Source organism: Microcebus murinus, chromosome 3, assembly GCF_040939455.1.
Source record: "Microcebus murinus isolate Inina chromosome 3, M.murinus_Inina_mat1.0, whole genome shotgun sequence".
Classification (NCBI taxonomy): domain Eukaryota; kingdom Metazoa; phylum Chordata; class Mammalia; order Primates; family Cheirogaleidae; genus Microcebus; species Microcebus murinus.
The window spans coordinates 53,854,011-53,869,245 of NC_134106.1; the positions used below are offsets into that span (position 1 = coordinate 53,854,011).

Sequence of the window (15,235 nt, forward strand, 5' to 3'; positions counted from 1 at the left end):
ATGGGCATGTTTATTACTTAGGTTAATCCAATGACTTGTGAGGTGGTATGAGAGGGAGTTTCTACTTTTCTCATTTAATTAAATATGAACATGCTGTCCATGTTAAGAGCTTTCTGTTCAGTGTCATGTTGTTATGATACCTACCTTTTGTTTAAATCTTATTTGCTTAAATTGTATTTATTAGTTACTTAAAATTTATCAGGACCTAGTAGGATACAACAGAATTGCCTAATAAAAAGTAGTCTAGATCAGTGTTCCTTAAACTTATTTGATCATAAAACAGTTTTTGGATTAAATGATTTCTATTAGAAGTGACACACATGTAATGAAGTATTTGATGGCAAAGTAATAGTTTCACAGTATAACTATTTGGTGAAAGAAGATTATTAAAAAATGTTTAATGTATTTATTCTACCTGGCAGAAATATCCATAAAATCACAGATGTGTTAAAATTATAAAATGAGTGTCATTAACACATACCAGCAACAATCAGAATGCAGTAGTTGCTACCTGTTTGTGCTTTGCTGCACACACAGATAGAACATGCGTTAGTGATTTCTTTAAGAAATTCCTGATATTTGCGTCATGGCATACCATTTTAAAAAACAGAACAGAGCATGATGACAATAAGAACAGTTATCTATATGTAACTTTATTTTACCTTTTTTCCTTCAAAATACATTTTAGGACAAATTGTTGTTGATAATGATTTGGTTACACAATAGATGTGTTTTAAAGCATTAGTGGTCTGGAGAACACTGGAAAATTTTAATCTTTTGCTGACTGGTACCTGGTTATTTCGGTTTCTAGCTCCCGGATGGACGCATTATCAAAGTTGGGGGAGAGCGATTTGAAGCACCAGAAGCTTTATTTCAGCCTCACTTGATCAATGTTGAGGGAGTTGGTGTTGCTGAATTGCTTTTTAACACGATCCAAGCGGCTGATATTGATACCAGGTACATTAGAAATGATAGCTTCAAAGTTATTTATCAGAAATAGATGGAATTAAATACTTGTAATGACCAAGTTGTCTATTTCATTAATGTTTTTGAATAGATAAGGCAAAATAATATTTTGATAGGGTGGTGCTGGATATTGAACAACATATATTATTACATCATTGTATCTCAGAGGCCACTTTAAACTTATTTTGAAATAATTTCGAATTTACAGAAAAGTTGCAAGAATAATATAGAAAACTCATGTATTCCCTTTATCCAGTTTCACTATTTTACTAAGTTTAATGTTCTGTATATTTTTGCTTTATCTTTTTTTATTTTTTCCTGAACCATTTGAGAGTAGGTTGAATGCATCAGTTCTCTACTAGTTTGTGTTTCCTAAGAACAAAGATACTCTCTTTTATAGTGATACTGATTTCAAATCCTTTGGATATATATACACCCAGTAGTGGGATTGCTGAATCATATGGTAGTTCTATTTTTAATTTTTTGCAGAAATTCTATTCTGCTTTCCATAATAGCTATACCAATTTATGTTCCCACCAACAGCATATAGGGGTTCCCTTTTTTCCACATCCTTGTCAGCATTTATCTTTCCTCCTTTTGGTAATAGTCATTCTAACAGGTGTGAAGTGATATCTCATTGTGGTTTAATTTGCATTTCCTTGATAATTAGGGATGTTGAGCATTTTTCATATATACCTTTTGGCCATTTGTATGTCATCTTTTGAAAAATGTCTATTTAGGTCTTTTACCCATCTATTAATAGTAATCGGGTTATTTGTTTTCTTGCTACTGAGTTGTTTGAGTTCCTTATATATTTTGGTTAGTAACCCCTTAACAAATGTATGGTTTGCAAATATTTTGTCCCATTCTGTAGATTGTCTTTTCATTCTGTTGATTACTTGGCTGTGCAGAAGCTTTTTAGTTTGGTGTAAATGCAGGTATTTGTTGCTAGATATTGCCAAATTTCCCTCTATGGGAGTTAGTTGTACCATTTTTCTTTCTACCAATCTGTGAGTGAGAAATTATCTCAGTGTAGTTTTAATTTTCATTTCTCTCATTAAGAGTGAAGTTGAACACATTTTTATATGTTGAAGGGGCATTTTATATATATGTATTTTATATATATATTTTTATAAATTGTCTCTTCATGACTTTTGCCTTTTCTATAGTTGTTTTGTGTTTTTTCTCAATTTTAAAAAATTATTTCTTTTAGCTTTGTGATATCTGTTGCAGATATTTTCTCCCAAATTGCCATTTGTCTTTTGCTCATGTTGTTTTTAGCTATGCAAAATTTTGTTTTTATTTAGTCATATAAAAAGATTTACAATCTTATCTTTCATTGCATCTAGAGCTTGAGTCACAGTTAGAAAGTTCTCCCTTCCACCCAAGTTACAGAAGAATTCACCCAGAAGTATTTTGTAAAGTGTTTGTTTGTTTAACCCTCAATTAAATAACCAGTTAATTAATTTTGATGGGATGGCTGGGGAGCCAGGATAAATAATAGAAATTAATAAAAATAGCAGTTGGCTTATAATAAGCTATAAAAGTGCTAGAATATGATCAGAAATCTAATGTTTGTTAATTATGGTAAATTCTCATGGTAAGGACTAGGTAAATGTTTTTTGTCCTTTGATTTAATGATCATTGACAGCAAATTGTGGCTGGGTGCGGTGGCTCATGCCTGTAATCCTAGCACTCTGGGAGGCCGAGGCGGGATTGCTCGAGGTCAGGAGTTCGAAACCAGCCTGAGCAAGAGCGAGACCCCGTGTCTACTATAAATAGAAACAAATTAATTGGCTAACTAACATATATAGAAAAAAATTAGCCGGGCATGGTGGCACATGCCTTTAGTCCCAGCTACTGGGAGCCGAGGCAGTTGGATTGCTTGAGCCCAGGAGTTTGAGGTTGCTGTGAGCTAGGCTGATGCCATGGCACTCACTCTAGCCTGGGCAACAAAGTCTCAAAACCTAAAAAAACAAAAAAAAAAAACCCCAGCAAATTGTATTTTAAAGTGCATGCCTATTGTTGATGATTAAAGCTTTGGCATTTCTAAAGCATAAGAATTAGATTTAGTACATTCTCCATAGAACTTGCGTTGGAAAGTGGCACAACTCAGATTTTGTGTGTTCTGCATATTAAAAGCATACATGTAAATGCTTGTGTGTACATATCACATGTAGCTGTACTTCAACTGCTTGGCTTTTGCTACATTCGAAATGCATGCCTTGGCAATTAAATACAAAGACAGTGCTTTTCTAGAAGCTAGAGTTGCAGTAGCCTTAGCCATTGAGGGTCTAGAAGCAAGATAAAAACCAATTTGAGGCCGGGCGCGGTGGCTCACGCCTGTAATCCTAGCTCTCCGGGAGGCCGAGGCGGGCGGATTGCTCGAGGTCAGGAGTTCGAAACCAGCCTGAGCAAGAGCGAGACCCCGTCTCTACTATAAATAGGAAGAAACTAATTGGCCAACTAATATATATAGAAAAAATTAGCCGGGCATGGTGGCACATGCCTGTAGTCCCAGCTACTTGGGAGGCTGAGACAGAAGGATCGCTTGAGCCCAGGAGTTTGAGGTTGCTGTGAGCTAGGCTGACGCCACGGCACTCACTCTAGCCTGGGCAACAAAGCGAGACTCTGTCTCAATAAAAAACAAACAAAAAAAACCCAATTTGAATGAGGCCAAAATGGATGTGACTCAGTTTCCAAACTTTATGTGAGAAGTGTGCCTTAGACCCTCACTCAGATTCTATTACTTTTACTACATATGCAGATATTTTCGATTTGATTATCTGGTATCATAGTCAACGGTATATTTAAAAAAGAAAGAAGGGAATGCTATAAGAAGCCAAAATATATATATTAAGCCAAAAATAATGACAGCCTCAAGGCAAAGGAACAAAAGGAAAACTACAAATACTAAAGGCAAATGGAAAAATTAAAATGTAAGAACTTGAAGCCCAGTAGAATGTAGCTAATGATAGTAAACAACCACATCTCAGTGGCTCCAGGGGAGCACTATTGATAACATAGTCAAAATACTAGAAGTTTGTAATGGAAATCTGGGTTATAAGAAGCCTCAGTTGCATTAGTAAGAAATTGTATCATGTGCTTTTAGAAATATTTTCATTCAAATTATAAAAGATTTTATATGTAAAGAGGAGGGATTGTTATCTTACAATAGTAGTAATAGCAAACATTCAGCTATGTGGTTTACATATGGAATTTTTAAAATTCTTCCAGCAACCCTCTGAGGCTGATACAAATAACAGTAACCCTGAGATACCATTTCCCTTATCTGAAATCCCAAATAAATAACCATTGTGCCTTTCTAGATCTGAATTCTATAAACACATTGTGCTTTCTGGAGGGTCTACTATGTACCCAGGCCTGCCATCGAGGTTGGAACGAGAACTTAAACAGCTCTACTTAGAACGAGTTTTAAAGGGAGATGTGGAAAAACTTTCTGTAAGTATCAATAATCCAACTATATTAACATTCTTAAAACCCAGAAAAGTAGCTTGTAAATCTTGACAACCACCAGAGGGAGCAAGAAGTCTTCCTAAACAAATTCCTACTGCAATCAAGTGCATCCTGGAAGAGATAGGTCAAAGTAAATGGTTCAAGGTAAGCTCTGTCCCAGAATGGTGGTAGTAGATTCAGTAGATTGAGACAGGTAGGTCAGGGCCAAACGTTCTGGTTCATCTGTACCAACCAGCATGGAATTGTAGGTGCCTCTAAGTACATGGGAAGAACCTGCTATACTATGGAGAAATAAATGCCCTACATGGCATTTTTTGGTATTGTTTTTGTGGGGGGTTTTGTAACTTTGGGATATGTAATCAGCCTTCAGCACTACACTTGGGCCATCTAATATTTCTGATTTTAGGTTATTTTTTGGCTATTTGTTGCATATGTCTTTTCTCTCCAGATTGTAAAACATCATGTCTTCAGTTCTTTTGCATCCCAGTGATTGTCACAGCTCTTGAAACTGACTTTAATTGGTAGTTGTTGATATGTACAGCAGAAAGAATTTTTAAACTAGTATATAAGAGTTGATGTTTTTTACATCCTAAACTCTTCCCTGAACTCTGGACTATGTGAAGTATACTGTATGTACTCAAGCAAGAGTCATTTAATCCTGAGATAATCTTTGAAATTTATCTTACTGACTTTGATCAACTGTTTCAGATAATGAGGTTACATACTACAGAGTACTGTATATTTTGGAGACACTAATGTTACATCTTATATGATTTAAGTTGTTGAAATTGAGTATGTGCTTACATACATTAAACAAAGTAAAGACTGGAAAGGAGCCATGCTGTCTTAAGTACTTCACTCATTTTTCTGACTTTACTGAGTTATACATATAATTTAAAGTCAGTCTCAGGTAATCATTTATTTAGCAAACATTTTTTGAACTCCTGGGTGCCAAACATTGGTCTAGGTGCTGAGGACAAAACAGTGGTGGATAAAACCCAAGTCCCTGATTTTAGTGTAAATAATGTATCTGTAGTAATAATTGCTGTGAAGCAAAGTAAAGAACTAGAAAATCGTAGTGGTTAGGGAAGTCATGTGCTCCCTCATAAACTGTGATCAGGAAAGGCCTCTCATGAGGTGACTTGTGATCAGAGATCTGAATCAAGCGAGGGGGGTGAGCCTTATGACTATCTGGGGGAAGAATCTTCCAGGCAGCAGCAGTGCAAAAGCCCTAAGTTTGTGGGAGTGTGCCAGTGGGGCTGGAGCAGAGTGAGCAGGGGAGAGGGGTGGGAGCTAAGGTCATAAAGTAGCAGGGAGGAGGGAGGTCTTGTTTAACCATGGTAAAGGGATTGGCTTTACTCCTAGTGAGATGGAAAGTCTTGGGATGGTTTTGAGCAGAGAAATGATAGGATCTGACATGGTTTTTTAAAGGATCATTAAGTCTGGTGTGGGGTATAGACTCTTGGGGGAGGAGGGAACAAAGATGGACATAGACCAACCAGTTAGGAAGCTATGAGAGGAAGGAAGAGGTGGTAAGAGGTTAAAAGACAGGAACATGTTGAAACGGTTGTCTTGGAGAATGGAAGAGAGAACAGAGAAATGTAGTAGGTTTACCAAGCAGCACTAAAGGCTTATTTGAGGTTAATGGTAAATTTAAAGCAAGCCAGTGTAGAGAGCTGATATGTTGTTTTGCTAAATGAGTATGAGAGGGAGAGAAGTATGAAGTCACTAAGGATGATGTCAGGAAGTGGTGGAGAGAACAGAACATGTGCATGTACAAACCAAGGATAGGTATGAGAAGAAATAACCTGGAGAGCTATAGATGTCTGCAGGGATCTATAGATGACTTCAGCAAGGAAGAGTGGTAGATGGAATAGTCTGATAGAATGAGTTTGGAAGGGGCTGAGGAGTGTTAGGGAGGAAGGAGATAGAAGCAGCAATGAAGAGCAAGAACTTCTATTACCAAACCTCCAGGGTTAGGAAGGTAGTATGAGAGAGAAACAGCAACCAGTTGAAAATATATAGGGGAAGCAGTGTGTTCAGGGACTAAGCTAAGTTTCCTTTAGAGCAGGGGTGGGCAAACTACAGCCCCTCTGCCAAAACTGGCTGGTTTTGTAAATAACATTTTATTGGATCACAGCCAGGCTTATCTGTTTTTACATGGTGTTGCGTATTGTCAAATATTGTCTATGGCTGCCTTCTGGCTACGTGTAGGGTTGGGTAGTTGCCAGAGAGACCCACGAAGTCTCAAGTATTTACTTTCTGGCCCTTTACAAAAAAAGTTTGTGGAGCCCTACCTAAGAGCAAAAAAGTAACTAGAGCAATTAAAACAGTAGCTTAGTCTCCGAATTATTAATAAGTAACATGAGGTTTTTCTTTGCCATAGATTATCAGATTCTTGCAGTTTACTTATGTGACATAAAGACAAATAATTTAGAATGCCATAGTTAGCTTTGAGTCTTTTTTGCAGGATCTGTGACACTGTAAATAAAAACTGCTATGTCCTTTGAAGGCTTCTCTTTCAGATGTTGACCTCTCATACAGATTACTGTGTCCTTTCTAGATAATTAATAGTAGCTACAGTGTATAAAACTTTTCCCAGTTGTCTTTAATTTTGGTTACTGTGTTCATTTTCTCCAACATCCCCATGATTTGTTTTGACCATATTTGGCCTTGTTTATTTTGGGAACATTTCATTTGAATTTGAGACAATGGAAAGTGTGCTATGCTTAGAAGAAAAAACTTAAATTTTACTTTATTGCATTGGACCAGAATCATATCTAGACCTTTAAGAAATTATCCAAGTCTTTTTTTTTTTTTTTTACATGGGGAGAGATGATGTTGATATCCTAGTCTTCATTTGACAGTTAAGTGACTTGCCCATGTGGTCATCTGCCAGTGGATGACAAAACCTGCTATAACACCTCTGATACTTGGGCTGTCAGTAGAATCATCAGTCCTGTAATTTATCCATCAAATCAGGACACTGGAGAGTGAATAGGGGTACTGTTAATAATAATGGTGGGACAACAGGTGTAAATCAGGACTGTCCATACTCACTGGGATGGATATGTGGTCTCCTCACTGTGAGCTTTGGGCAAATTACTAAATTGGCTCTGTACCTCGGCTACCAAATCCTGCTGTCCTGCTTATATCACAGGACTGTTGTGAGATTCGGTGAGAAACTATATGAAAAAATCATTTTCATAAAGCAGAAAGCACTATGCATATGTGGCATTTTATTATCCTCTCTTTCTCTAGAAATTTAAGATCCGCATTGAAGACCCACCCCGCAGAAAGCACATGGTATTCCTGGGTGGTGCTGTTCTAGCAGATATCATGAAAGACAAAGACAACTTTTGGATGACCCGACAAGAGTACCAAGAAAAGGGTGTCCGCGTGCTGGAGAAACTTGGTGTGACTGTTCGATAGACTCCAAAGCTTATTCCCGTCATGCCCCTAACACTTTCTTTTTTCCTTTATTGCCAATCTTTGAACTCATTCAACTCCAAGACATGGAAGAGGCCTCTCTGTTCCCATTTACTGGGAAGGTCAAGTTTTATTCTGGTGTCTTGGGGAAGCTTTGTTAAATTTTTGTTAATGTGGGTAAATCTGACTGTTTAATTCAACCACTTTCCTACAAACACAACAAGAGGGTAAAGGGTCCTGTCTGCTGCTTTGTTTCTTCTAAGTAGGCATTTAGATAATTCCTGTAAGCTTCCTATTTTCACTTTACTGCTCTAATGCTGCTAGTTTTAGTCTTTAGCACACTAGGTGGTATGCCTTTATTAGCATAAGAAAAAAACTTTAACAGGAGCTTTTACATATTACTGGGGAGGGGGGTGGTTAGGGATGGGTGGGCAGCCTCTGAACCCTTTAGGGCATTTCCTTCGTAGTGTGGCACTTTCTACAGTTACTGCTGCAGCTTTAAGTACCTTAAAGTTTCTCTTATTAACATCTTAGGGAAATGTTAGGTTCAGAACTAAATAAAGTGTTTTGGGTGGGTTTTTGCGTGGGGAGGGGCAGTGGGTGATCTTTTGATTTTGATTTTTGATTTTTGGTTTTTCTCTCGGGGGTACCTAAGATGAACTTTATTTACAGTACTTTGATTTGGCCGGTTTTATTCTACTTTTGGTCTGCCTGGAACTATTTCCATATGATATAAAAGGCAAGTGTAGTATTCCATTACCATGTGGTTTAGGGATTTATTTGTTTTTTAAAATCAAACATGTTGGCTGGGACTAGACTCCCTAGAATCTATCAATGGAAAAGTAATGTTTAAAAATGCTTTTGGTAATTCAAATTACAATTTTAAAAGTGCTTAAGACTGGTGTTTCCTAAATGCTTCCAGAATCATTAAGGTAACCTGGTGCCAAGTACCATTCTTATAGATTATTATTTTATATAACTGAACAGTGTTTATTTAATAAAACAAGCAGGTACTTATAAATACTGGCAATAGGTTATTCTAATTGTTGAGTTAAAAATAACATTGGAATATGGGACTTGTTGCCAGTTGGGTAATTTTCATTAGGTTTTCTTTTGGTTTGGTTTGAAACCTGGAAGTGGAGTAAAATTTGACTATTTAAAATGATGGCCAAAAAAAAAAAAATCAAGATTTAAATTTGTATTTGTACCAAAAAACTAATCATAAGTGCTAATTCTCAGCCATCTTTTATGCTTGAAAGAAGAGTAGTTGGTATTTTGTAAATGTTAGCAGACTTTCCTGCCTGTGTCAGAAAATCCTATTTATGAATCCTGTCGGTATTGCTTGGTGTCTGAAAAATATCAAGTAGTACCCATATATTAATTCTTTCTAAGTGTAAAAAGTAAAATAATCAGAAATTGTGTCACGCTGAGTACAAAATGCAGGTTCTAGAAAAATGTTTTCCTTCATTTCAGAACATTTTTTACTAATAATGGCTTTGAAAGAAGTGGCTTCATTTTGGGGGTGATGAAATCAGAAATTATTGGCTTGAGTCTCTTCTGTGAGAAAATTTAATTTGTTTATATGAAATAAGCAACAAAAGGTTAGTTTTAGTTATGCAGCTTCTGTTAATATTAAGAATTTTTTGTCTGCTTTACCTCAATTTGAACAAATAAGTTTGCCTGCATGCTGGACATGCTTCAGTACACGTGAACAGCCAGTGAATAATGTCTACTAGCTTTGGGGAACGTGGATCTCAGAGTCACTTTAGAATTCTAAAGTGTTCCTAAATCATGTTCTTATAAATACCCCCAGCCTTTTGAGTAGTGGGCTTATTAAAGGACACACATGTAGGACTAGTACCTACTGGCTGTTCCGTTTGGGGAAATAGAGCGACTCTTGGCCTTTGGTCATGATTTTAAAATATGTAGAAAACAACAAAGAATTGGGTGGACTCTTTCATAAAACAGTGAAAGAGCATTTATCATTTGTCCCTTGAGTGTAGAATTTGTTTTTTATTTCATAATTCTGCTAGCAAACAATGACAGTTAAAAAGGTGTATTAATATATATTATAATTTAGAAACTTCATTTTATAATTTTCTTATTCCAGGGTAAAATAATGCACTTAATAATTTGGGAATTGGGTGGAGCATTATGTTTAATTAGAATTGTTGCCGGGAATGAATCCCTCAGAAATTTAAAAAAATGTGTTTTAAAAGAGATCTGGTTTTTAGCTCTTGAAACCATTGTTAAATTTCCAATAATTAAAATTCTTTATTTTTAAATCAGAATTGCCAATGCCTTGACTTTTGAGAAGGGTTTGTTAGAAATAGGTCCTACCTTTAAACTTTTTTCTTTAAAACATGGTATTGGATGTTAACTTTTACATAGTTCTGAGCACTGTTAATATCTGGAATGTATTTTGAGAGATCATTGGAAAGCTAAACATGCTAAATTTAACATGAATATACTTTTTGATTCATAAAATAAAATCAAATTTTTCAAAGTAATCTTGTCTTTGTTTTTCTTAACAGTTTTTTGTCTTTAGTTTCATTTTCTTATTGTGTTTTATTTTATTTTATTTTTATTTTTATTTATTTATTTTTTTTTGTCATGATCACTTGGATGTGTTTTATTTTTGATAATGCAAGGCAGATTGACAACTTTATACTAGTTGTTAGGTCAGGTTCACTTCAGTGTTCCGTTATTGGCAGACCAACTCTTTATTTCTGGTATGATTCTAAATAGGTTTTTTTAAAACTAGAAATAAAAGTAAATTATGACTACATTAGAGATTTTTTTCTTCCAAAAGACTAATTTGTTTCCCAAAAGATTTAAGGTGGCCTCCACAGAATTAGGAATGCTACAGAGACCTGCATGGTAACATGACTCTTTCAAGGACATTTCAACTCATCTGCAAACTTCTAGGCATATTATTTTTAACAAAATAAAGGATGAAAATATATTTAACTGACCCTTTCTTTTATACTAGCTTTAAGAATGAGGGCTGGGGAGTAGACAAGAGTATTTTTGCCTTGCCTTCTTCATTAACTTTTATACTGGAACCTCATTGTCCCCTTCATGGCCAGAGTCCCTCAGGACATCCTGAGGGTGGCCTCTGGTGTCTTTTGGCTAGTCTCTGCTGAGTTGCAAGAAGAATGTGGTAGAGGGCATTGGTATTTTGAGATGGGAGTCTGCCAGCCTCCTCATTTGCCGGCAAATTAATAAAACTCCTCTTTCCTTCTCTTCAAACCAATTGTCCTCATTCTTCTGATGCAGACTCAGGGACAAGTGCTGAACTTTCGTTAACAGAATTTGGCATCCCTCAGTGGACGCCCTGGTGGAATGGCACCTCATGACTGCTGAAAGAGGCAGGGAGCAACCCTGGCTCAAAGCTGTGGATCTTTGCAGGTAGAAGCAACTTCTTTTCGAGGTGAGAGAGCCAGCGATGGCCCCAGCAGCTGCTGGAGCCTGTTTAAGCTCCAGGGAACTCCCATCTCTGTCTTCCTGAAGTAGACGCAGCTCCCTGCAACCTGATCTGAATTGAGAAGGAAATGGATCTAGAAACATCCAGATAGCCTCAGCCATTTGTTCGGTAAGTTCCCTGGCTTGTGTGCTGAGACCCTGATTCCACCCATTTGGGGGAGGATTTTGAACCCTCTAGCCCTGCAGCAGGGCCTTCCTTTGGTGCCCTATCAGGGAATTTGTTTTAAGGCACCTTTTGGTGTAGAATGAAGGTTTTAGTGCAAGTGTCCTCAAACTATGGCCCGCAAGCCACATGCAGGTGTTTTTGCCCGTTTGTTTTTTTACTTCAAAATAAGATATGTACAGTTTGCATAGGAATTTGTTCATAGTTTTTTTTAAACTATAGTCCGGACCTCCGATGGTCTAAGGGACAGTGAACTGGCCCCCTGTTTAAAAAGTTTGAGGACCCCTGGTTTAGTGGAACTAGGGAACTTGGTTTGAATTTGGAGCTCATTTGTGGTTCCCAGGGAAAGATGACCTTTCCGGTCACCTCTGAGATAGTAGCTACCTTTCCGGTCCCCTCTGGGATAGTAGCTGTCAGGATGGGCCAGATGAGAAGGGCTGCTCGTCGTCTTTACCACTCCGCGACAAAATGCATGGGTTGTGCAGATATGCCCATCACTAGGTCTTATTTTCGGGGTAGGGCTTATATTGTGCAAATGTTTAGAAATCCTTCTAGGGCTTATTTTATACGTGTAGGTCTTATTTTGAGGGAAACAGTATGTCTAAAGATTATTGTGATTACTACTTGTCTGGAGTGTGAGGAAAAGTGGTGATTGATGGTCTGTGGTTTCTTCTGAGCAGTTCTTTTAAAATTCAGAGCTCAAATGGTCAGCCTGCCATTATAGAGTTAAAATATTGAGCCTCAAGCTCTCCACTTGATATAAACTCATTATTTATGATATACAAAATGATCTGTGTTTGTATGTTTTTTTGTTTGTTTGTTTGTTTGTTTTGAGACAGAGTCTCACTTTGTTGCTCAGGCTAGAGTGACTGCCATGGCGTCAGCCTAGCTCACAGCAACCTCAATCTCCTGGGCTCAAGCAATCCTATTGCCTCAGCCTCCCGAGTAGCTGGGACTACAGGCATGTGCCACCATGCCTGGCTAATTTTTTGTATATATATATTGTTTTAGTTGGTCAATTAGTTTCTTTCTATTTTTAGTAGAGACAGGGTCTCCTGACCTTGAGCAATCCACCCGCCTTGGCCTCCCAGAGAGCTAGGATTACAGGCGTGAGCCACCGTGCCCGGCCTGTATGATTTTTTTTTTTTTTTTTGAGACAGAGTCTCGCTTTGTCGCCCAGGCTAGAGTGAGTGTCGTGGCATCTGCCTAGCTCACAGCAACCTCAAACTCCTGGGCTCAAGCAATCCTGCTGCCTCAGCCTCCCAAGTAGCTGGGACTACAGGCATGTGCCACCATGCCCGGCTAATTTTTTCTATATGTATTAGTTGGCCAATTAATTTGTTTCTATTTATAGTAGAGACGGGGTCTCGCTCTTGCTCAGGCTGGTTTTGAACTCCTGACCTCGAGCAATCCGCCCGCCTCGGCCTCCCAGAGAGCTAGGATTACAGGCGAGAGCCACCGCGCCCGGCCTTGTATGATTTTTGATAAGCGAGGAAAGCGAGGTCCTCCTGTCCCACTGGAACCCCTGCAGGCGGCCAGGGCAAGTTGCTGGGTGGGACCACAGCTTGGGGACCCGGCAGGAGGGAGGATTGGCCCACGTGGGCTGCTGCTGCCATCTTGGCACTATGGGAAGGGTGGGGGCAGGTTGCTGCCCTTCAGTCCCACGCCCAGTAAATTAGGACTCGGGGTTCAGAGTGATCTCTCCCGGCAGCAAACTCAGTTTGAGCTAGAGGGAATCCCTAGCTATAGCAGGGCAATTTACAGCAATATCAGACAGAGGGCTTGAATGTGCAAGAACAGCCACAGGGTCCTTTGAGACAGGCAAAAGGAAAGGGAGAAAAAGCTGCTCCAGACTGACTTTTTTGAACTCCTGACTTTGAGCGATCCTCCTGCCTCTGCTTCCCAGAGTGCTGGGATTACAGGCGTGAGCCACCGTGCCTGGCCTCAGACTGACTTTTTGTAAAGAAGGACCTTGAAAGGAACATTGCCCCAAATTGCAAAGGACTCCAGGTGGCAGGAAGCCTTCAGGAGAGCAAATAGTTTTTTTTTAAGTCCAGGACTCAAATGGCAAAGGAGGGGGCTCTGAGTCCCCTGCCTCCAAATATCCCTACAGGAGCCCTGGGCAAAATCGACAGTGGGGATTTGATTGGCACTAGCCACGTGAACAGAAGCGGTCTGGGGACCCCTTTTCCGAGCTGCCACCCCGATCCCTGGCACCTGCTGCACCTGGTGCTCTGTGAGCCAGGCAAGGGGTGGTGGGGGAGGGCAAGGTGACAGTGAGGCAGCCATAGACAAGCAGCGGCTGAAAAACTCATCATAGTGGGCCTAGGAGGCAGACCTGGGCGAGCACCAGGAGCTCCAGGGGTTGTTTCAGAAGCAGTAATAGTTCATCTGTGGGTGGGGGTGCCATTAAGCTCCTCCTGGATGAATACCAGGGCCTGGTGATGTATACAGAAGACTGCCATTGCACTCTGAAGTTCAGGCCTCAGCGAGCCTGCACATTGTTATAGCATTGGTAAGAAGAAAGCTACCAAAAGTTAGTAAGGATATTAAGTATGCCACCAAAATAATGGCCCTAATACAGGCCCTGGCTGAGCCTAAATGGGTGGCCACCATGACAAAAAGAAATCAGCCATTGGCAGAGTTACTAAGGAGGCTGCTGGAGGTGATCTGTTCCTTGGTGCCTTGATATTTCGGCTATATTTAGATCCCCTTTAAAGACTAGAGCTCTGACATTTGGGAATGACACAGCTAAATGGAGACAGAATTCTCATAGACTCATTCTCCGACCCAAAGCTTGGCTTGGCCTCTTATGAGGCACCTGCATGAGTACACACATTGGAAGCACGATGCCTTGATGGATTTGGTGGGACCTCATTTGAGAGGACCCCATTTGCAACTAACTGTATATGTGCTTGGGGCAGTCCAAGGACAGAAAAGTGACCCACTACAAAGAGAGCCCAACATGTGGGGAGTCTCCCCTTTCAATGATTGACAGTTTCATTTGGATGCCTAGGCTTGTCTCGGTAGATACCTTTCAGGCTGGGTAGAGATTGTCCGATCCAAACAGAGAGAATATCTGAGGTTCCAAGGTGGGCTCCTACCGGGAGCTGCTGGCCTGAGACAGGTCCTTTGCTGAGACAATTCCTTAGTGAGGATTTTCCTGAACTATCACCTCTTCTGTTGCTCTGTCTTGCCTCTGGGTTTTAGCCTAAACTTTGTTTGGTGCAAGTATTTCCATACACGATTTCTGAATTTGCAGAAGCAGGTCTCTGAGACCACCTACAGGATGCAACCAATAGCTCTTTACTCAGAGGTCCCATGTTTCTTTCTTACCCAGCCCTGTATTAGACATTATGTGCAAGGTGACAGGAAGCACCCACAGTCCTACTGGTGTCTTAGATACCAAGTGGGGTAAAATCTCTCTTATCAGGTACTCTCCATCTCTCCATGTCCTCATGGTTAGAATTGTTGCTTATATGCCCTTTTTTGCCTGGTAATCTGTGGTTGCAAATCTGCAAAAACTTTGTATGACATAAATAAGTATAAACCTTCCATCTAAAACATCACTGCAGTTCAGCAGTGATTTGTACCCTTCCATATCTATGGGAGGGGGCAATGCAGTGTAAAAATTGACAGTGGGGAATATGTAACAGAGGGAATGGCCTGAAAAAGGGTAAAAATGTTTTCTGTCTCTTCTAAGCCCCTCACCCT

The 15,235-nt window shown here is 39.4% G+C and overlaps 1 protein-coding gene across 2 annotated transcripts in view; it reads left to right on the plus strand.

Annotated features, from left to right (window-relative positions):
• The window catches only part of ACTR2 (actin related protein 2), a 37,485-nt gene extending 27,103 nt beyond the window's left edge, over positions 1 to 10,382 (plus strand). For both annotated transcript variants that reach the window (XM_012764944.3, XM_012764945.3), the window contains 3 exons: positions 812 to 957; positions 4,296 to 4,428; positions 7,705 to 10,382. In XM_012764944.3, coding sequence (XP_012620398.1) covers positions 812 to 957; positions 4,296 to 4,428; positions 7,705 to 7,875 — 450 coding nt within the window. In that variant the 3' untranslated portion in view covers positions 7,876 to 10,382. The remainder of the gene's footprint in view (positions 1 to 811; positions 958 to 4,295; positions 4,429 to 7,704) is intronic.
• The last annotated feature ends 4,853 nt before the right edge of the window (positions 10,383 to 15,235 follow it).